This window comes from Apodemus sylvaticus, chromosome 13 (genome assembly GCF_947179515.1).
Source record: "Apodemus sylvaticus chromosome 13, mApoSyl1.1, whole genome shotgun sequence".
NCBI lineage: Eukaryota > Metazoa > Chordata > Mammalia > Rodentia > Muridae > Apodemus > Apodemus sylvaticus.
The window spans coordinates 6,629,651-6,649,690 of record NC_067484.1 but is presented as its reverse complement, the minus strand read 5'-3'; the positions used below and the strand labels follow the sequence as shown (position 1 = coordinate 6,649,690).

At 37.4% G+C, this 20,040-nt stretch overlaps 1 protein-coding gene across 8 annotated transcripts in view; it reads left to right on the top strand.

The window, feature by feature from the left end:
• Window positions 1-20,040, top strand: part of Cd226 (CD226 molecule) — a 131,101-nt gene that overhangs the window by 7,177 nt on the left and 103,884 nt on the right. For 3 of the 8 annotated variants that reach the window (XM_052155247.1, XM_052155249.1, XM_052155251.1), the window contains 3 exons: window positions 10,211-10,382; window positions 10,785-10,856; window positions 11,112-11,450. In XM_052155247.1, the coding sequence (XP_052011207.1) occupies window positions 10,811-10,856; window positions 11,112-11,450 (385 nt within the window). In that variant the 5' untranslated portion in view covers window positions 10,211-10,382; window positions 10,785-10,810. Of the gene's footprint in view, window positions 1-273; window positions 371-2,825; window positions 3,120-10,210; window positions 10,383-10,784; window positions 10,857-11,111; window positions 11,451-20,040 lie in introns of those variants that run through there. The other 5 variants (XM_052155246.1, XM_052155253.1, XM_052155250.1 and 2 more) reach the window with 4 other exon arrangements.

Sequence of the window (20,040 nt, the reverse complement as noted above, 5' to 3'; positions counted from 1 at the left end):
AATCAGTGTACTTAGGCTATAGGGTGTTTTTTGTTGATTTTTTCTTATTCATTGGAGAAATAGAGAGTTGGGGGAGAAGAACATCTATGCACTGGAAACAAGATGGAATACAGATTATAAGTAGTTTGTGGATATGTGCTATGAAACCTAAGGAGCAGAAGTTATCACATCATCCCAATTCAACAAGTGTTTATTACATCTCAACTCAGGTACCAAGTGAGAAGAAAAGAGCAACAGACAAGACTTAATGTGTCTCATTCATTTGTTCATTAATTTTGATACTTTGTGGCTGGTCTTGAACTCATTATGTAGCTGCATGTGACTTGAACAAGTGATCCTCCTCCTATTAGCTCAGATGGTGAGATCACAGGTATGTACTATTACACCAACCTTGAAAGGATTTGTTAGACTAGAATAAGAAAAGCAATCAAAAAAGGTATGCTATATGCTTCAGTAAATGTATGCCAAGGTTGCAAGAAGATCACAGGAGGGATACTGAAACCTGATTTCGGTGTTCCCTCTCCAGCCAAGAGAGAATTTTATGAAGGATGTCTGAGCTGAGACATACTGGATGGAAAAGCAGAGAAATTAAGGAAAATGACTCTTGTATGCATAACACCTACTTTAATAGATCATTGTCTTTAAATATAAAATATTATTTATATCTGAATGTAAGCTTAGAATTAGAATACTTGTGAAACATGAAATTGGAAAATATGGATTTGATTTTATTTCCCCAGGACAGTGACACATTTAAAAACATGATGGGATTCAGGTGGGTATTGTATAAAGTTTCCTCTGACTCTCAGAAAGTGCCTATAACATTGGTGTAATGAAGGACAACACTACTACTTCATTTCTATGCTTTCAGACATAGTTAATCTAGCACCAAAGGCTAACTTTGTACCCTGAGGCATGATTAATGGTTGGCTTTATAATGATTTCTTAGTTGTCAGCTCTAGTCCATCTAGTATTTCCATGATGAACTTAGGCCTCAGTCATATCCTTCAAGTTGACTTGACCAACAAGGGGGACATTGTAATCTAGTTAATCAAACAACAGATAAAGTGTTATCCTTTGGTGTTCCCAAGACTTGGAATATGCTCCTGAAATTGCGATAATGTCACTCTTTTCTTAATGATAGCCAACAGCTGTCTGAGTAGACTGCAGACCACTCAATAGGAGGAAAATTCCTGCTTCTGGAAACCTAGCTAACTGCCAAGGGCTAATGAGGTCATGGATTTTAGAAGAAAATCATCACTTTACTAGACCATCATAATTCTAAAGTGTATTCTAAAACCTATCCTTAGATACAGATGGTGTATCTAACTCACAGTCAAAGAAGCTTCTATTTATATTAGTGACCATTGTAGGAAAGCAGAATAGGTCATAGTATAGAGCTTAATGGATTGTGCATATCCTTGTTCAAATTAAACATCTATAGCACAACTCTTGCACCTAAGATTCAAGGAACATTATGGAAGAGAGAGTGGAAAGATTTTAGAGCCAAAGGACCAGGAAGACTGCTGTGAGATCGCGTCCCTTAGACAAGTTAGGGAAGGTATACTCTTGATACCTGAATGATATGACTGCCTAAAATGGATCTGAACAATGACAATATTTTTAGATATGTTAACATGATGTGAGACCCTCTCTCTCTCTCTCTCTCTCTCTCTCTCTCTCTCTCTCTCTCTCTCTCTCTCTCCCTTCTGTTTTTTGAGACAGGGTTCCTCTGTATAGCCCTGGCTGTCCTGGAACTCACTCTGTAGACCAGGCAGGCCTAAAACTCAGAAATCTGCCTGTCTCTGCCTCCCAAGTGCTGAGGTTAAAGGTGTGTGTCACCACTGCCTCACTGATATGTTAACATGGAAGGGAAAATCTCATGGGGTCTCACCTCTAAATAAAGAACAGCAGCAACTTATCATGTTTTAGAGAGGGAGAATTTTACTCTTCCAGGAAAGAGCTTCTAATGTATTATATAATACAAAGTGGTCAGCCCTGAAATCATATACAGAGAAGTAACTGTAAATGGACTCAGCAAGTTGTAATTATATATATAGATATAAAGCAATGATAAAAAGCAGCCATAAATTTGAGAGGAAAATAGAGGGCACATAAGGGGTTGGAAGGAGGGCACAGGACAGGTTAGAGGTACAACTGAAAAGGAAGGAGTAAAGTATATTTTAATAAAAATTTAAGACTAGAATAAGAAAAGCAATCACAAAAGGCTATGCTATATGCTTCAGTAAATGCATGAAAAGGTTCCAAAAAGATTTTGCCTAATATATAGGAACTGATCTTTGGTGACATCAATTTGTACTCCTTTATATGTGTGTATGTGTTAGTGTGAATACAGGCTAGAGGTTAATGTCAGGTATCTTCCTTAATCACTTCATATCTTACTTTTTGAGCCAGGATCTTCATTGGCCAGAAAGCTCTAGTGATGCTCTTGTTTTATTCCCTAGTATTGTTAAAAACATGTTTGTATTTTTGCACCCTGCTATTGACCTAGGTGCTGGGGTTATTACTCAGATCTTCATGTATGTAGAGTTAGTCCTTCACCAACTGAGCTGGGGATGGGGGAGTGTCACAGATTATATGGCAGAGATGAGATTGTATGTGTGTGTGTAAGAGAGAGGGAAAGAGAGAGAGAGAGAGAGAGAGAGAGAGAGAGAAGAGAGAGAGAGAGAGAGAGAGAGAATAAAGCTTCCTGAATTGTAGACAGTTCTGAATGTACATTTCTTTGATTGGCAGGAAGAAATGAGGAAATGAAAAGAAAGAAATGAGCTTCAAGTTTTAAAAAAGTACATTTAGTTTCAGTTTGGAGTTAGAATTGAGTATGAAAAAAGTGCGTACGGGCTTGGAACTCTCTGAGTTATGAATGAGTATGAGTAGATGAAACAGTAAAGTTGTTTCTAGACCCCAAAGACTTCTCAACTTTATGAAACAGTGCTTGCTATCTCAGTGACTGCTCGAAGAGGCTGTGGTGGAAGGAAAAGCTCAATTGCATGGAAGAGTTGGTTCCCAGAAAGAGGCAAGCTCCCAGTGCTAGCCAGAGGCTAGGAAGCACTAAACAATCCACTGATCTGCAACAAGAGTTACAGCCAAAGAGCATCAAAGTAAGTTGTCTTCCTAGAAAGTAAGACGGGGCTCCAGATTTTACGTAAAACTATAAATTCATGTCTGTACATGTGATGTGAAGTTACAACCAGTACTGTCTAGGGAGGGAGCCTAAGTGTTTTTGGGAAGGAGAGGAAAGAGGAAGTGCTGGAAAGGAGGGAGGTAAGGGAGCATGGCAAAAATGGAAAACATACTTGTATGAAAACGGTCTGTGGAACCCAGTACTGCCGTCAGTATATGCCAAGAAAACATTGACTGTGGCTGAGATGACACTTATCACAATACGCCTGTGGTACAAATAGATAATGTAGGTCAGGGACACTACCAGAAACAGTCCTCATTGCTTGAATGTCATGGAAGGCTACAATTTAAGCTATGGGCATAGATTTGGTAAATGGTACCATTTAAATACCTTTCTCTGTGTATTCATGAAAAATTGTTTTATTCTAATAAAATTCCGAAGAAGAGAAAAGTTCTTCTTTTCTCTTTATAAGCGCCTGAGCTATCACACTTAGTCTTCTTCTGCTTAGGAAAGGTTGAGTGAGGTGAATGAAACCAGTGCCTGCTATCTACAGAATTTCTGTAGTATGAAAAGGTTGCCAAATGTTTCCTGTGGAAGACTATAGCACAAAACACAGTCACATACAGTTACACAGATGATAACGGCTATGATCCAGCTAACAGCTTTAGAGATTAAATAGTGAGCGGGATTTGGCTCTTGGGCCATAGGGTCTAACTCTACTGCTGCAGATGATCCCTGATGAATGCACACTAAGGATTCTGACTTGAATGCAATATAACTTGTTGAGATTCTAAGGAAACTGTGAGGCAGAGGGGACCACAGCTTCCACAGTTGATAAGGATTCCCTAGTGCTTCAGTAGAAGCCAAGGCTATGGTGTTTCAATGGAATCTGCCTAGAGGTCTGAAATTTAGTTGATTAGTTCCAAATCAACTAAATTATAGTGTCCCATCACACAAACATCCTCTAAATTTTGGAATAAGAACTGAAGCAAAGATCTTGTATTTGAGATCTTCCCAATAGTAATCACGAGTTTTCAGTATAGCAATGCTCTCTGCTTGGTCAGTCTCTGCTTTCCTGTGGTTTGAGTGAGCAGAGAGGTATCACAAGGTGTCCCATTAAAATCTTGGAGGAAAAGATGCCATTAGAGTAATGAAGAAAGATGAAAATCCTCCCAGAGTCAGAAGTGGTAGAAACACATATTAATCAAATTATATAAGATTTTGGATGCAGTGAAATCAAGGAAAAGGAGAGGGGGTCTGCCTATGTGGCTAGAAAGAATGTGTCTAGAGATGTTCTCCAGAGCCCTTTGAGAAATCTCGGAAGACAAACCTCTACTCATGCTCATTGCTGTGAAGTTTAAAATAGTACACATCATATAGAAATATGTTGATTTGTGGTTTTCTTGAGACTAAAGCTCCTTTTTACAGACAGGTATAGACAGCTCTATTTAAAAAAAAAAAGAAACCTCTCCATCAGGCAAAAATATGACTGCCAACATCACATAAATAGCTCAGTTGCCATCTCTATTTGTCTTTAGTTAGATGTTGATAGATAGAGTTTGTCCCCCGCAACGTGGTAACAGTCAAACTTTTGTCTTCAACTGTCCATCAATAGGTACCTTTCCAAATGCATATGTGATCTCTGTGTGCTTAGATTTCTGAGTGTGAGTGCAACTGATCTCTGATCTCTCATATCTGATATCTGATGAACCAGCACTGAATGACTTGGGAATGAACTATATATTGAATCAATTAGTTAATTTCAAGATTTCTTCAACAAACCTAATTGCTTATTCCCAGAGAGAGGAAACTTCTTTCAATTCATTTTTGTAAGAATTGTAATTCACTGAGTGGAGAAAATCACATCACACCTAATTCCATTTAGGTCTGTTAGGAATACACTGTCATAGTATCTAATTTATTTTTCTATATTATATCACTTTACAGAATCCTAATCCTTGTCTTTTCCTGAACACACACACACACACACACACACACACACACACACACACACACACACATTCAATTAGTAAACATTTAAGTTTTAATCTCTCAAATTCTTAATTGACAATGTACACTCTGGTTTTTTGTACTATTTATTTCTAGCTGTTTTCACAAGCATGTGACACAGCATGTCATTGGGCTCTGTCCTTTCAATGTTCTAGAAAGCTTAATGTTAGCCATATTTCAGGGTATTGGGGAATCAAGTAATAAATACACAATGAACAGAAAACTGTACTGGCTTCTGCAGTTGGGATTCCAAAGGTACAGCTGCAGTCTTGATTATAACTAACAATATTTGTTTTACTATAATGAAATTTATATCACATAAAAGTAATCAAATCATGTTTAAGTGTCTGCTTAAGTTGTGCTTAACAGATTCATAATGCTCTACAGTAAGAACTTTACTTTTCTTGTGTGTGTAATAAGTAGTCATATTGATGCTGGGACTTGAACCTGAGTCCTTTGGAAGAGCACCATTGCTGTTAGTCACTGAACCATTTCTACAATCCCAATAACCACTTCTTATCCACTCAAATCCAGTTTTTATAATCTCCCAATAAAACTTTATAAGTCAGTCACTCCCCATTTTGTTATTCTACCAGCCTCCAAACAGCAATGTGCTTTGTATATCTTACAGATTTACCTATTCTGGGGCCATTTGTGCTTACAGTGTTTTACTTATTTTCTGTAATCATTTATATAATGGCATGAATCAATGCCTATTTCTTATTGTGACAGAATAATATCTCCTGCTATAATGATATTAAATTTGTTTACCCCACACATATGATGGATATTCAGGTTGTTTTCACCTTCTAATTCTTGTGAACAGTGCTGCTATGAATGATGATGTGTGAATGAGTATTTATTTTTTGTTTTTAATATCATGGGGTACATTTCTAGGAATGAGATTGTTACATCCTGTGATCCTATTTGAAGAATTGATAACTACTTTCCACAGCAGCTTCAACCTTTCACGTTTTTGTTAATAATACAGAAAAGTTTCAGTTTATTTACAGCATGATTCCATTTTCTGTTTTATGATTGCCACTTAATTAACTAGAATGTGATTCCTCAAAGTGGTTTTATCTGCATTTACCTATCCCATAAAAATAATGATGCCGAGTACCTTTCAATGTGTTCGTAGGCCATTTATGCATGTTCTTTGAAGAAATGTCTCTTGAAGTAGTTTGCTCATTTTAAAGCTGGGTTACATATTTTATGACTTTCAAGTCAGAAATTTAATCCACAAATGTTTTCTTTCACTATATTGGTTTCATCTTCTTGACATCTGTTTTGGTACACAATAGTGTTAATTTTAATGAGTCCCAATTTACTTTTCCTTTTTTCTTCCTTTTAGTACCATATCTAATAATCCCTAGTCAAGCTTAAGGTCATGAAGCACTTACATTTAGGTCAATTCATTTGACATAGTTCTTCTGTAAAGTGAGAATTACAAATTTAATGTCATGTGGCCATACAGTTGTTCCAGCCCTATTCTTTGAATACTGTGCTGTTTCCCACTGATTTGTCTTGATTCAGTGTTGAGCATCAATTCACTATGGATGTATTGTTTTAGTTTTTAAAGTTTTTAATTTTTATAACAAAATAAGACAAAACAAAAACTGTCACAGTGAAGGAAGACAAGACAAGGGAAGCTGATAGAAAGAGAGAGAGAGAGAGAGAGAGAGAGAGAGAGAGAGAGAGAGAGAGAGAGAGGGACCCAAGGGAAGGCAAAAGAATCAGAGATACACTTGTTCATACATGCAGGAGTCCCATAAAAATACTGGGTTTACACACACACACACACACACACACACACACACACACACACACACATATATATATATATATATATAACTTGTTACAGACCCATGTTGGTCCAGTGCTTAATGCTTCTGTCTCTGTGAGTTCATATGAACTTTGCTCAGTTGACTTATCAGGCCTTGTTCTTTTGGTGTCCTCTGTTACCTCTGATTCTTACACTTTTTGTCTCCTCTTACACAGGGTTCCCTGAGCTCTGAGGAGAGGGATTTAATGGAGACAACCCATTTAGAGATGTTGTGTTCCCAGGTCTCTCATCTTTCCTCTCTTCTGTCTTCTGTCTTCTGTCTTCTCTCTCTCTCTCTCTCTCTCTCTCTCTCTCTCTCTCTCTCTCTCTGTGTGTGTGTGTGTGTGCACATGTGCATGTGCGTGTGTGTGTGTGTGTGTGTGTGTGTGTGTGAGAGAGAGAGAGAGAGAGAGAGAGAGAGAGAGAGAGAGAGAGAGAGAGAGAGAGAGAGAGAGATGTCTGGCCATGAATCAGACATCTGTATTTGTTCCCATCTGCCCCAGCAGGAAAAAATCTGATGATGGTTGAAGAAAGCATTGGCCTATGAATGCAGCAGAATATTATTAGGAGTCATTTTATCATTACTTAACACCCCCCCTAAGAAAACCTAGTAACATTTGGTTTTACCCTAGGTCTCTTGGCTCTCTTGGCTTTGGTTCTTGGTTATCGAAGTAATATTGGTTATATCTGATAGAGTGAGTCTTAAATCAAATTAGACAGTTGGTTACTACCTTAAACCTTAAACTATCATCACCCTAGCATATTTTGCAGGCAGGACAACTTCTCCAGTTGTTTGTTTTTGTGAAAATTCCATCTCTTATACCTAGATATATTTTCCTGACTGGATGCAACCAATTTTGGAATTTAAGATGCCCATTACTGCTGTGTCTCTGAGATTACAGATCATGTCTTGGAAGCCAACTAATTCAATCTCATCTGCAGGGAAAATATCCAAGTCCACATGGCCATTTTATTTTGTTTAGATGGTAAAGATGGTCTAAAAGTTGGTTGTCAGTGTTTTCTCATTCACATTTTTGTCTTTACAGCATAGACAGAAAGAAAATGTACCACTTTAGATATATCTGGACAGAAGTAACAGGGACTTTTTATAAAAGATAATATATCTCACTGAATGCTCTGATGCCACAGTTGATGGATTCAGTGGTTCAATGATTCTAGATGTGAGTTTGTATACATCTTCTGACAACTGTCCTCTGATTGATCTTCAAGATAGTTATGTAGTGACCATACAACATTCCTTCTTGTTCACAACAGGTGAGGAAGGGGAGGAAAGAGAAAATGTTCCTTCTGGTATAGAATGCCAATAATCTCCTGCATTATTATTGGGTCATCTCAGACTTTAGCTCAGGAAAGAAAACTTTCCTTTTGGTACAGAATGAAAATAATCTCCTCTGCTCCAGTTGGATCATCTCAGGCCTTTTGTTTTGTTTTGTTTTGTTTTTATTTCCCCCATATCCTCAGATCAGCCAATAGAATAGCTTAGATTCTTCATGTGGTTTAGAGAAAGGATTAGATACTCAAAGAAAGCCGAATTTCCAAAGAATAATGAAAAGGCAAGTTAGTGACAGTTACCCTTCTATTAACTTAGGACTATCATCCAGAATCTACAAAAGCAAACAGAAACTTACCACACCTAGGTATAAAATGTTACCTCCCATCATTTCCTGTCTCTGTTTCCCTTCTACTATTCACAGCTACAACTCCACTGAAAATTGCCAGCTGCTGGCATGGTGCACCTGCTTTCCTGTCTGCTTGAAAAAATTCCTCCACCTGACCTCAGTGTTCACCTGGCTAGTGTTCCTGGTTCTAGTTTTCATCCCACAAGGTGGCAGATCTTTCTCCCAGTTATCCTCCCTACAAAAGGCTTAACTGGACTGCCAGTCTGGAATTTGGTCTTCTGGATACTTTCAAGAACTTCTTTTTTTCCTAGCATTGAAGGCATTTTGTAAATAATTATTTGTATATGTGTTTAATGTCTTTCTAACCAGATCAGGGATCCCTTAGACTGTAAAATACCTCCCTATTTTGGTCATATATACCTATTGGTTACAGGATCACCCCATCCATACTCTATACTTATTTAAATTCTTGAATATCCGCTATGCGGACAAATCTGTCTTTCCTCCTGTTTTTTTATATAATATTCTCCAAATGTATAGTTTGAACTGTTTCCTTCTTTATTGTTATAATCTAATAGAATAATTCATATTGTTAAAATAAAAGGTGAAAAATGCTGATTTGTCCTATTGATTATGTCCTTTGCCTTACAGAAGCTTTCTAGTTTCATGAGGTTCTATTTATCAGTTCTTGATCTTAGATCCTGAGCTATTGGAGTTCTGTTTAGGTAATTTCCCCTGGTGCCAACGAGTTCAAGGCTCTTTCCCGCTTTCTTGTCTATTAGATTCAGTGTATCTGTAAAAAAGGACTGTAAAAGGGGATTGATTAAAGAATAAAAATGGTGAAAGACAATTTGCCTCTTCATCTTCATATGTGATTCCATATAAAAGATTATCAATGTGAATCAACTATATCATGTGTATCAGCATGAGTATAAAACTGGGAGATGTTTTCAGAGAACATGAAATTCCTGCTGATAATCAGAAGTAACCTCATTTATAATGTGCACATTGTATCCTGGTCCTGCTAATGGGGCCAAATGAAATATACTTCTTTTTTGAAAGGTAGAACTTTAACTTTTGATTTTCTCGTTGAAATATTCCTCACAAATTTTTAAGAATTAGGATTACTATTTTATTTATATTAGTTATTTATATTATAATTGTGTGCATGTGTTTGTTTGATGTATGTGGGTTCATGTGCCACAGTGCACCTGTGTTGGTCCAAGCATAACTTTGTGAAGTTAGTTCTATCTTCTTACCTTTATGTAGATTCTGGAGATTCGGGTCATTAGGCATTTTTAGTAAGCATCTTTATTGGCTAACCAATCTTGCCACAACCCTGAACTGTTTTTCTAACTAAAGAGAGAAATGATAAATCTTAGAAATCAATTTCACTTGATATTGTATCGTAGTTTTATAGATAAGGTGTAGCCTCCAAGCAGACTTGGTCGGCATATCTAGTTTCTTAGTACTCAATGCTTATTTTAAAATAAAAATTGGAAAAAACATCAGATATAATGGTATATTTTTATGTCTTCTAGACTCTAATACTTTTGTAGTTGGAGGTCCATTTTGTTGTATATCTTTGTTCAGATCTTACCCGGAGGTGTGGTGCAACTGGAAGACCACATTGAGTGGTTGTCTGCTCTGCAGGCTCCTCCCATCAACCCCAGTCTTCACCCCATCTCACTTGCTCAGTGAGCAGTTCCGGGACCTGCCTATTCAAAAGAGCTTGACTGTCCTGCCTTGCTTTACTTCTTCTCAGGTACCAACCACCTTCAACTCACTGTATCTAGCATGCATTTAGCATTGTATCAGTCTCCTCCTATCAAAATGGCATGGGATTTTATTTTTAAGATGCAGTTTTGTATATTCTTGTTGCACAGAGATGAGTCTGTCACAGGAGACACACTCAGTAAAAATTTGTCAAATGAAAGAATCTTTCTTGAAATTATATCTTTTAAAGTAAAATGATTTTTTTTGACAGAGAAATAACTGCAGCCTCTCCATCCCTGCATGATAGCAAAGCTTCCTTTGAAGCTGAAGCTTCTTTCCTGTACTCATACTTCAGAGAAGAAGATGCAGCTGATAACATCTGAGAGGAAGGAAGCAGCACTTCATGCTGAGTTGTGAATATAACATCATATATATATATTTTTTTTGACAGTCCAGACTCCTGAACCGTTTCCAGAGATGGCTTATCTTACTTGCCTTTTGGCTATTCTTCATGTGCACAAAGGTAAAGCCAATCCTATGTCTTCATTTAAAAGTTTTGCTTTTCTTTTTTGTGACATGTGCAGCATCTCTTAAGCAGTTTCCCACTTGTTCAGAAATACTAAAACTCACAAAAGGCAATTTTGTTGTAAGTTGAAATTGTCAGTCTTCACCATGAACTTATACTATTTGTTATGCCTTATAAATTGTATTTATTTGGTTTTAATTCAAATTTTAATTCAATTTGGATCTAACTCAATTTATTTGATATCTATTTTAGCATTGTGTGAAGAGACATTGTGGGATACAACTGTTCGACTTTCTGAGACTATGACTCTGGAATGTGTATATCCATTGACGGACAATTTAACCCAGGTGGAATGGACCAAGCACATTGGCACAAAGACAGTGAAAATAGCTGTTTACAACCCTAACCATAATATGCATATAGACCCTAACTACCTCCATAGAGTGCACTTTCGAAACTCAACAGTGGGGTTCCGCAACATGAGCCTTTCCTTTTACAATGCCTCTGAAGCAGACACTGGCATCTACTCCTGCTTGTTTCATGCTTTCCCACGGGGACCTTGGGAAAAGAAGATAAAAGTAGTCTGGTCAGGTAAGGAAAAACTTTATTTTTTTTGTCTACCAACAATGTTTAATTCTAAGAAACCCAACCAGAAGCTGAAAATGTTATTGTACTCTTTTCCCAATTCCATCTCTAGATTTTTGATGTCATTTTTCCTCAAAGAATAATGGTGTAAACCAATCCCATTTTTTCTTAATTGCTGTCATTTCTGAGTGCAAGAATCTCCCAGGTTTCTGTGGTGTGGGAGGAAATGCAGATTTACATAGTCTTTATGATGACATAAGGCTAGATTGAGATATCAGTGAGTGTGCTTAGACTCTTTTCATATGGCCACAGGGATTGGGTGTGACACAGGAAGGAAAGTCTGGGTGTTACAGCCTCCATTCTCTGTAAAACCTTGTGTTAGTGGCTCCATACCTCTCACTGAAGTAACAGAATGACACATGAAGTTATTAATAATAATGATTTATTAAAAAATCTACCATTCCAAATCTCAAAATCACTGGAAGGGTAATTTTCTATAAAAAATAATGTGAAAATTAAGCATATTTGTTATATTTAAGCATTTACCTTAAAATATACCTAAAAATCTCCTTTTATGCTCTATTTACAATTTAACAAGATCTGTAAGTACTGCATTTTATATAATATAATGATGAAATTGATCTATTTAATACTAAAACCAATCTTAAAAATGCAGAAATCCTTATATGCCTAGTAAATTGTCAGAATTACAACATAAAGAGGGAGTTGATTTATTTAATATTAAAGAAAAAAAAACCTTTAAAATGAGAAATCCTAAAGTGCATAGTAAATTTTCAGAATTATAATATACAGAGAAAATTGGTCTATTTAATAGTAAAAAAAGAAACTTAAAAATCAGAGACCCTAACATTGTTGAAATTTCACAGGAAAGGGTAACACCACATGTTCACCGCAAATACTGATTGCTTTTCTTCACTAGTAGCTCTCTATGGTTGAGGAAACTTCCTTTCAGTACCTTAGACAGATTTCTTTATTCCTTCCCGCTCTATACTTGGGCATAATATCTGCACAATATCCCATACAGGAGTGTGGGCTTAGGTCTTCTGGCCTTTCCATGGCCTCCAATTTGTATGAGTCCCATAGGGGTAATGGCATAGTTAGATGTTAAGTGATGTATGGGGAGACATGAGCTTCTCAGCCTTGAAAGGATGATATATGAACATTGCATATGTGTCTATAGAGCTCCTTTATGTCTTACTCTCTCCTTCTTTCCTTAGTCTTTTAGCAGAGAATGGAGCTAGTTAGAGATCTTATTTTGGATAAGTGATGCAATTAGCAGAAAACACATTAAAATGTTTTTTGGCTTTAAAGCACCTCACTTCCAGAATATCCTGCTATACCACTCCTGGGCATATACCCAGAAGACTCCCCACCATGTAATAAGGATACATGCTCTACTATGTTCATAGCAGCCCTATTTATAATTGCCAGATGCTGGAAAGAACCCAGGTATCCCTCAACAGAAGAGTGGATGCAAAAAATGTGGTATATCTACACAATGGAGTACTATTCAGCCATTAGAAACAATGAATTCATGAAATTCTTAGGCAAATGGATGGAGCTAGAGAATATCATACTAAGTGAGGTAACCCAGACTCAAAAGGTGAATCATGGTATGCACTCACTAATAAGTGGATATTAACCTAGAAAACTGGAATACCCAAAACATAGTCCACACATCAAATGAGGTACAAGAAGAAAGGAGGAGTGGCCCCTGGTTCTGGAAAGACTCAGTGAAACAGTATTCGGCAAAACCAGAATGGGGAAGTGGGAAGGGGTGGGTGGGAGGACAGGGGAAGAGAAGGGGGCTTACGGGACTTTCGGGGAGTGGGGGGCTAGAAAAGGGAAATCATTTGAAATGTAAATAAATTATATCGAATAAAAAAATTAAAAAAATAGTGATTCTTAATTACTGATACAATTAAATAGACAAATTGGTGCTTTATTATTTTCCCAATTCATGGTAAAATAGAAGTGACTTAGGTGGTGACCTTTCAAAACAGTTCGTTGATAGCAGAGTTTGTGGTGGAAGTCTTGGGGAGCACATTGCTCACCTTGTATCCCTGGCCTTAGTAGTCAGTTAAATGAAATGTATTTCTAGTTTAATAGCTCCCTGCTAGAAAGTGACCTGCCCAACTTTTACTAGATACGCACTTTGTTTTTTATATTAGTGTTTCTTTTCTTTTCTTTTCTTTTCTTTTCTTTTCTTTTCTTTTCTTTTCTTTTCTTTTCTTTTCTTTTCTTCCTTCCTTCCTTCCTTCCTTCCTTCCTTCCTTCCTTCCTTCCTTCCTTTCTTTCTTTCTTTACAGTATCAGCGTCAGGATTTATTTATTTTTTTATTCGATATAGATTTTATTACATTTCAAATGATTTCCCCTTTTCTGGCCCCCCACTCCCCGAAAGTCACATAAGCCCCCTTCCCTCCCCCTGTTCTCCCACTCAACCCTTCCCACTTCCCTGTTCTGGTTTTGCCCTATACTGCTACACTGATTCTTTCCAGAAGCAGGGGCCACTCCTCCGTTCTTCTTGTACCTCATTTGATGTGTGGATTATGTTTTGGGTATTCCAGTTTTCCAGGCTAAATATCTACTTATTAGTGAGTACATACCATGATTGATCTTTTGAGACTGGGTTACCTCACTTAGTATAATGTTCTCCAGCTCCATCCACTTGCCTAAGAATTTCATGAATTCATTGTTTCTAATAGCTGAATAGTACTCCATTGTGTATATATACCACATTTTTTGCATCCATTCTTCTGTTGAGGGATACCTGGGTTCTTTCCAGCTTCTGGCTATAGCAGCCCTATTTATAATAGCCAGTTGTATCATTTTTTTAATTAAATATAATCTTCACTTACATTTCAAATGCTAAACCCTTTCCCTGTTTGTCCCATTTCTGAAACCCCTCAACCCCTCCTCCCACCCCCTGCCTCCAAGTATATGCCCCTCCACCTGACCCATTCCCATCCCCCCTTGATTTCCCTTTGTTGGGGCATCTATTGAACCTTCACAGGACCAAGGAACTCTCCTCCCACTGATGCTGTACAAGGCATTGCTCTGCCACATTTTTGGCTGGAACCCTGTGTACCCCTTGATTGATGGATTAGTCCCTGGGAGTCCTAGGGCATCTGGGTGGCCGACCTCATGTTCTTCCCATGAGGCTGTAAAATCCTTCAGCTCCTCCAGGCTGTCCTCCAAATCCTCCACTGTGGTAGACTCCCACAGACTCTTGTTTCAAAGATTACTGGAAATTGTTCAGACCTTTATCTGTATTCTTCTAATTCTCAAAGGTTGAGTGAATCCATATTTCTTCCTCTGGTCCTTACTATAGCTACTCTATACCCAGTCTGAAAGAAACAACCAATCACAAAATCTGGAACACATTTCCTTTGTAGAGCAGGTGTTGAGGTTTTGGGTTGTGTGGGTGCTGGTCTGTAGTGGAGACAAAGCTTCATGCAAGAGTAAGAGTGGGCACCCTTCAGTCTTTGATACCTATCAACATCACCATGGAACATATTCAGTCTTCAGGTCAGGGCTATCCAAGACTGTCTAGATTTCATTATTGCTTAAATTTTTTTTCTCATCAAAAGTCAAAATCTACGGAGAACAAGCATTGATCTCTGGAGAATTAGTGCATAGATTATAAATGATCATAGGAATTTACGCATAGACTAGTCATAGTACTGACCAAAGACAAGAAAAAAAAAACGTGGGCTTTATTTTAAAGAATAGAAACATTGAATTTTGAATATGCAAACAAGAAAATAATTAATGAAGGAAAAGAGGGGAAAGTAAAACTCTTGGCTCCAGGGCTGGCTTGAGAGAATCTTCTGTGAACTTTCTCTGAGGTAATGGTGCCAGTAGGAAACAACTTGAGTTGTAAACTGTATTTTTGATGTTGCCCTTTGTTTTGGTTTGACTTTATAGGTAGTGTTGATTAGAAATGGGATAGCCTTTCCCTTCCTTCATGAAAATGGTGGAAAACTATTTCTGAAAACAATGAAGGTTTTAAAACTGCTAACAATTTTAAAACCATCAAGGTGATCCTTCAGGGATCAATGCAAAATGACTCCCTGAGGCAACATCTCATGTACTTACTTTAGAATTGTTTTAATTAAGTAACTCCACTGATGTGAGTGCTGGAACTTCCCTAGAGAGATTATTCACAATCCAATAAATCTTAAGGTGAGAAATTTTCTCCTGACTTCAGCTATTTTCAAACCTTGCTCTTTTTCATAATCTACCCTGAGAGAAATACTCTAGGTATCTAGAGAAAGGACCATCATTCATAAGATTTAAGTTTAGGAACTATTATGTCTAGGGAAAGGTCATATCCCATAGGAGGGTGTCAAGGGAAGAAATATGCTCAACAGAAAGGGGATATAGGAAGGTAAAGAGTGATAACATGGCAATTTATATTTACTAACACTTGAAATAGATAAGGGTGTGATATCTGCAAAAGGCAGCAAGGGTGAAGATGGTGGTCAGTAAGAGTAAAATACGGGCATGTGCTCTGTGTTCAAATGTTCAACTTAATCATCAGGATGATTACAGAACTTCACATTCTCATTCCAGCTAACTGTTCCCAATACAAACTTGTGCTATTTCTTGGGTACAGAATGAATTTCATTCTGCAACCATATTAACATTTTAGAATGTCTTAGTGAAAGTTTGCATATGAATGTATGTGCATGTGCATGTGTGTTCTGTGCAATTTTCTTTTTTTAAATGAAAATACATTGTCTCTTATACACTACAGTATGGGCACAGTTTTCCCTTTATCTACTCCTCCTAGCTTCTCCCTTTCTCCCCTATTGCTCAGATGTACTTTTCCTCTATTTCCCATCAGAAAGGATTAATACTCCAAGAACAACCAAAGATGATAAAACAAGACATAAGGCAAGGCAAGTGCCTTTATACTGAGGCTGGACAGGTCAATCTGATAGGAGGAAGATAGTCTCAACAGCATGAAAAAGTGTCAGAGACATACCCACTCCCATTTTTAGGAGTCCCACAAAAACATAAAGATTACAGCCATAACTTATATGCAAAGGACCTGGAGCAGACCCATGCAGGCCTGCTGCTTGCTGCTTTTGTCTCTGTGAGCCCACATAAGCATTGCTTAGTTGATTTAGTGGACCATGTTGTTCTGGTGTCCTCCATGCCATTTGACTCTTACAATCTTTCCTTGCCTTCTTCTGTGGGTTTGCTCAAGCTCCCACGAGAGACAGCCAGTGGAGACTTCATATTTACACTCTCAGTATCATTTCTGGTTATGGGTCTCTGCACCTACTCCATTCCCATCTGCTGTTCAAAGAAGCCTCTCTGATGATGACTGGACAATGGCATTGCCGTGAGCATGGCAGAATATGATTAAGAATAATTTCATTGATTTTTTTTTGTTGGGGGTGGGGGAGTCATGTTTGGTTTTACCTTTGGAACTTTACCGATCCAGCTTTTAGTTCCCGGCCATCTACACAGTGTAGGGCATGCACTCTCTGTCAGGATGTGGACCTCAAGTTAAACCAGACATTGGTTCGTCACTTTCACAAGTTCTAAGCCACCATTGCCCTAGCACACCTTGTAGGCAGAACAGATTATAGGTCAAAGTTTTTGTGGTTAGATTGGTGTTCTGGTTTCTCTTTTGATAGTTTGCATAGTACCTTCCTGGGTAAAAAGCCTAGAATGTAGGATGAAAGTTCCATGTAGTTGCTAACTCAACCTCTCTACATTCAATAAGCTGTGTTGATGTTGTCCTCAGCAATAGAATACCACTGCCAGCTTTCCAAGACTGACCTTCTATCCTAGCATCAGCCTGGATAGATCATGGAACTGTCTCAGCCAATTCAACTGTATGTAAACCCTAACCCGCCACTTGAAGCCTTGCCTGGTTACAAAAATGGCCAGTTCAGAATCTGTGTCCTCCATTCCTAGAGATCCTCACTAAGGTTACCCTTATGTATTCCAGGAAGGTTCCACTGCACTGTGTTCTCGAGATTCCTCAGAATCCCAGATTACAGGAAAAATTTAATCATATTTCCAATCAATTCTATGAATGTATAGAGTTAATTTATTTTTTAATGAATTGCATGCTATAATTGAACACAAACTAGTTTTCAAGTGAGAAACATCAAAGGATTTCCATTATTATTTTTGATAGAGGGCTTGACACGTAGAGGGTTAGTGTACTTACCATGAGACAGTTTGTTCCATTAGCTCATGACATCAGATTTCTCAGTGTAACCCTTCATTATCTGTTTCTATGTGTGTGGTGCTGGGGATCAAAATCCAGGTCTCATGTATGTGAAGCAAGCACTCTACCATTCTGCTGTTTACTCAGTCTCTTCTCTATTTTTTAAATACATAGTTATGGATAGTTAAATAAATGATTTTTATAAATAAACCTGTTTCTCTTCTGTAAGAACTGTTTTATAAAAATAAGAATTTAATCAGATGGAAATATGCCCAACCACTGGTACTGCATTTCCTTGAACTGACTCAGTATTTGACTTCTCATTTTTAATGTAGTGTGACCATGACATTTTTGTTAAAGAGGCAGAATTAAAGAATTAAACCATAGGGAAAATTATAACCTTGTTGTCAAATGGCATTATTGTATATAAAATTATAACTGATTGGATGTTTAGAATGAATGATCATAACAATAATTTAAATATTTATGCAAATCCATTCTATCATATTGGAAATTATATGTGTACATGTATGTGTTAAGAAATTAAAAAATGCCTCTTCTGTGAGTTATAATATAGGAAAGGCCTGTATCTGCGATTTGAAATAATAGGAGCTGGCTATACATATTACATGGGAGATTGTTCTAATTAGCATTCAGAATGATTTGAGGAAATAAAAGATGAGTAAAATTTCTTTTCCTTTGGTGGGAACCATGATCTGGAAATCTTGTATGTTTTAGATGAGTGGAGACAGGAATGATAGGAGAGAGAAGCCCTATACAGAAGACACATCTTATAAAACATTGCTGGCCAGGGAAGTGGGCTTTGGATGTAAAGAAAACATTTTGTCACATGCTTTGGGATAGCTTGGGAAGTACAAATTCTAGATATTGGATTTCACCTAGCAGCCAAAAAAATTTTTATTAAGTGGAAGCCACATGTTGTATATGGGATGGTTGGGTGGAGAAAGCAGAAAGATGGGTCAGGTAAAGTCGCTGAGACAAAGAGAACCCTGTCAATTCAAAAAAAAGCAGACACAGCCTTTAAGCCATGGCCCACAGTACAGTCTCTACTATAGATTACTTAATTTACTTTCCTCTCTCCCAACAAAGAAAGCTTCTTTCTGTATTTAATTCTACCCTTTCTGTATTTATCCCTTGCTGTGATCTATGCTAGGTCAGATGTATGCAGTAGGAAAACTATTTGGATTTCTATTCTTAGCCTAATATATGGATTACAGTCTAATCCAATGCTTGTTTGGTGCAGGTGTGCTGAACAAGAGACAGTAATGCTAGGAGAAGGGAGGTGGCACTATACATGTATTTTGGAAGGATGGCGTGAGAGGCAGGGAAAGGGGATACTCAGGAAGCTGTAGTGATCAAAAGTCACTAGAGTTTTCTCAAGAAGGAAGTGTAGAACTTCTGAAATTGAGGAAAATCAGACTATTGCAAATTTTTTCGTGCTAGATGAAAACCATGCTGTAATGACACAAAGGCAAAATGAGTCCATTTTTTTAGAGACAACTGGATACTTAATAAAGCCCATGAAACACTAGTTCAAAATTAATCATAAGGGTAAAGAAATGCTATGTTGTTATTTCAGTAGAAGTTATAAATTATGATGGGAAGGGATTGGAGAAAAATCATTCAAGTGGTAAACTCATCACAGCCAATATCTTTATAAATAGCCTATTAGAGTGCAGACAGGAAAGTCCTAGGAAGACCTGGGGAAGGGAGTGTTCTGCAAGTCAAAAGAAGGAAGAGGTGTGAAAAGAACCAATGTTACTGCCATCTTGAGTTTGCATTTTTAGCTTTCAGACTTCTGAAAATGAAACACTCGTTGTTGTTTCACTCACCCTTTCTTTGGTAGATTGTTATAACAGGTCCTCAGAAACTTCTTTTGTCTGTGATAATTAATCTTCATTGTCAACTTGATTAATTTTGAAACTATATAAGAAACAGTTCTGGATGTGTCTGTAAGAACATCTCCTGAGATGTTTAACTAAAGATGAAAGACTCCCTGGAATGTGGCTAGTGCCATCCCAGGTTGGGAGCTTGGACTGAATAAAATAGTGTCCTGAGTATTAATCTTCTTTTTACTTTTCTTTATATCAATGTATATAATGTGACCAGCTTCCTTACACTCTTGTTACCATATTTTCTTTGCCATTATGGACTGTGTCTCAAGCCATGAGACAATATAAACCTCTGTTTGGTCACAGCAATGAGAACAGAGACTAATATATTGCCTATGTTGTTTGCAAATACTATCAATTTTTTTCTCCTCTATGTACATCATTGCTGGGAATATGTAAACTTATAAGACATGCTCAATAAAAAAAAAAAGAAATAATTAATCCTGGGAGGTATATAGGAAAGCATT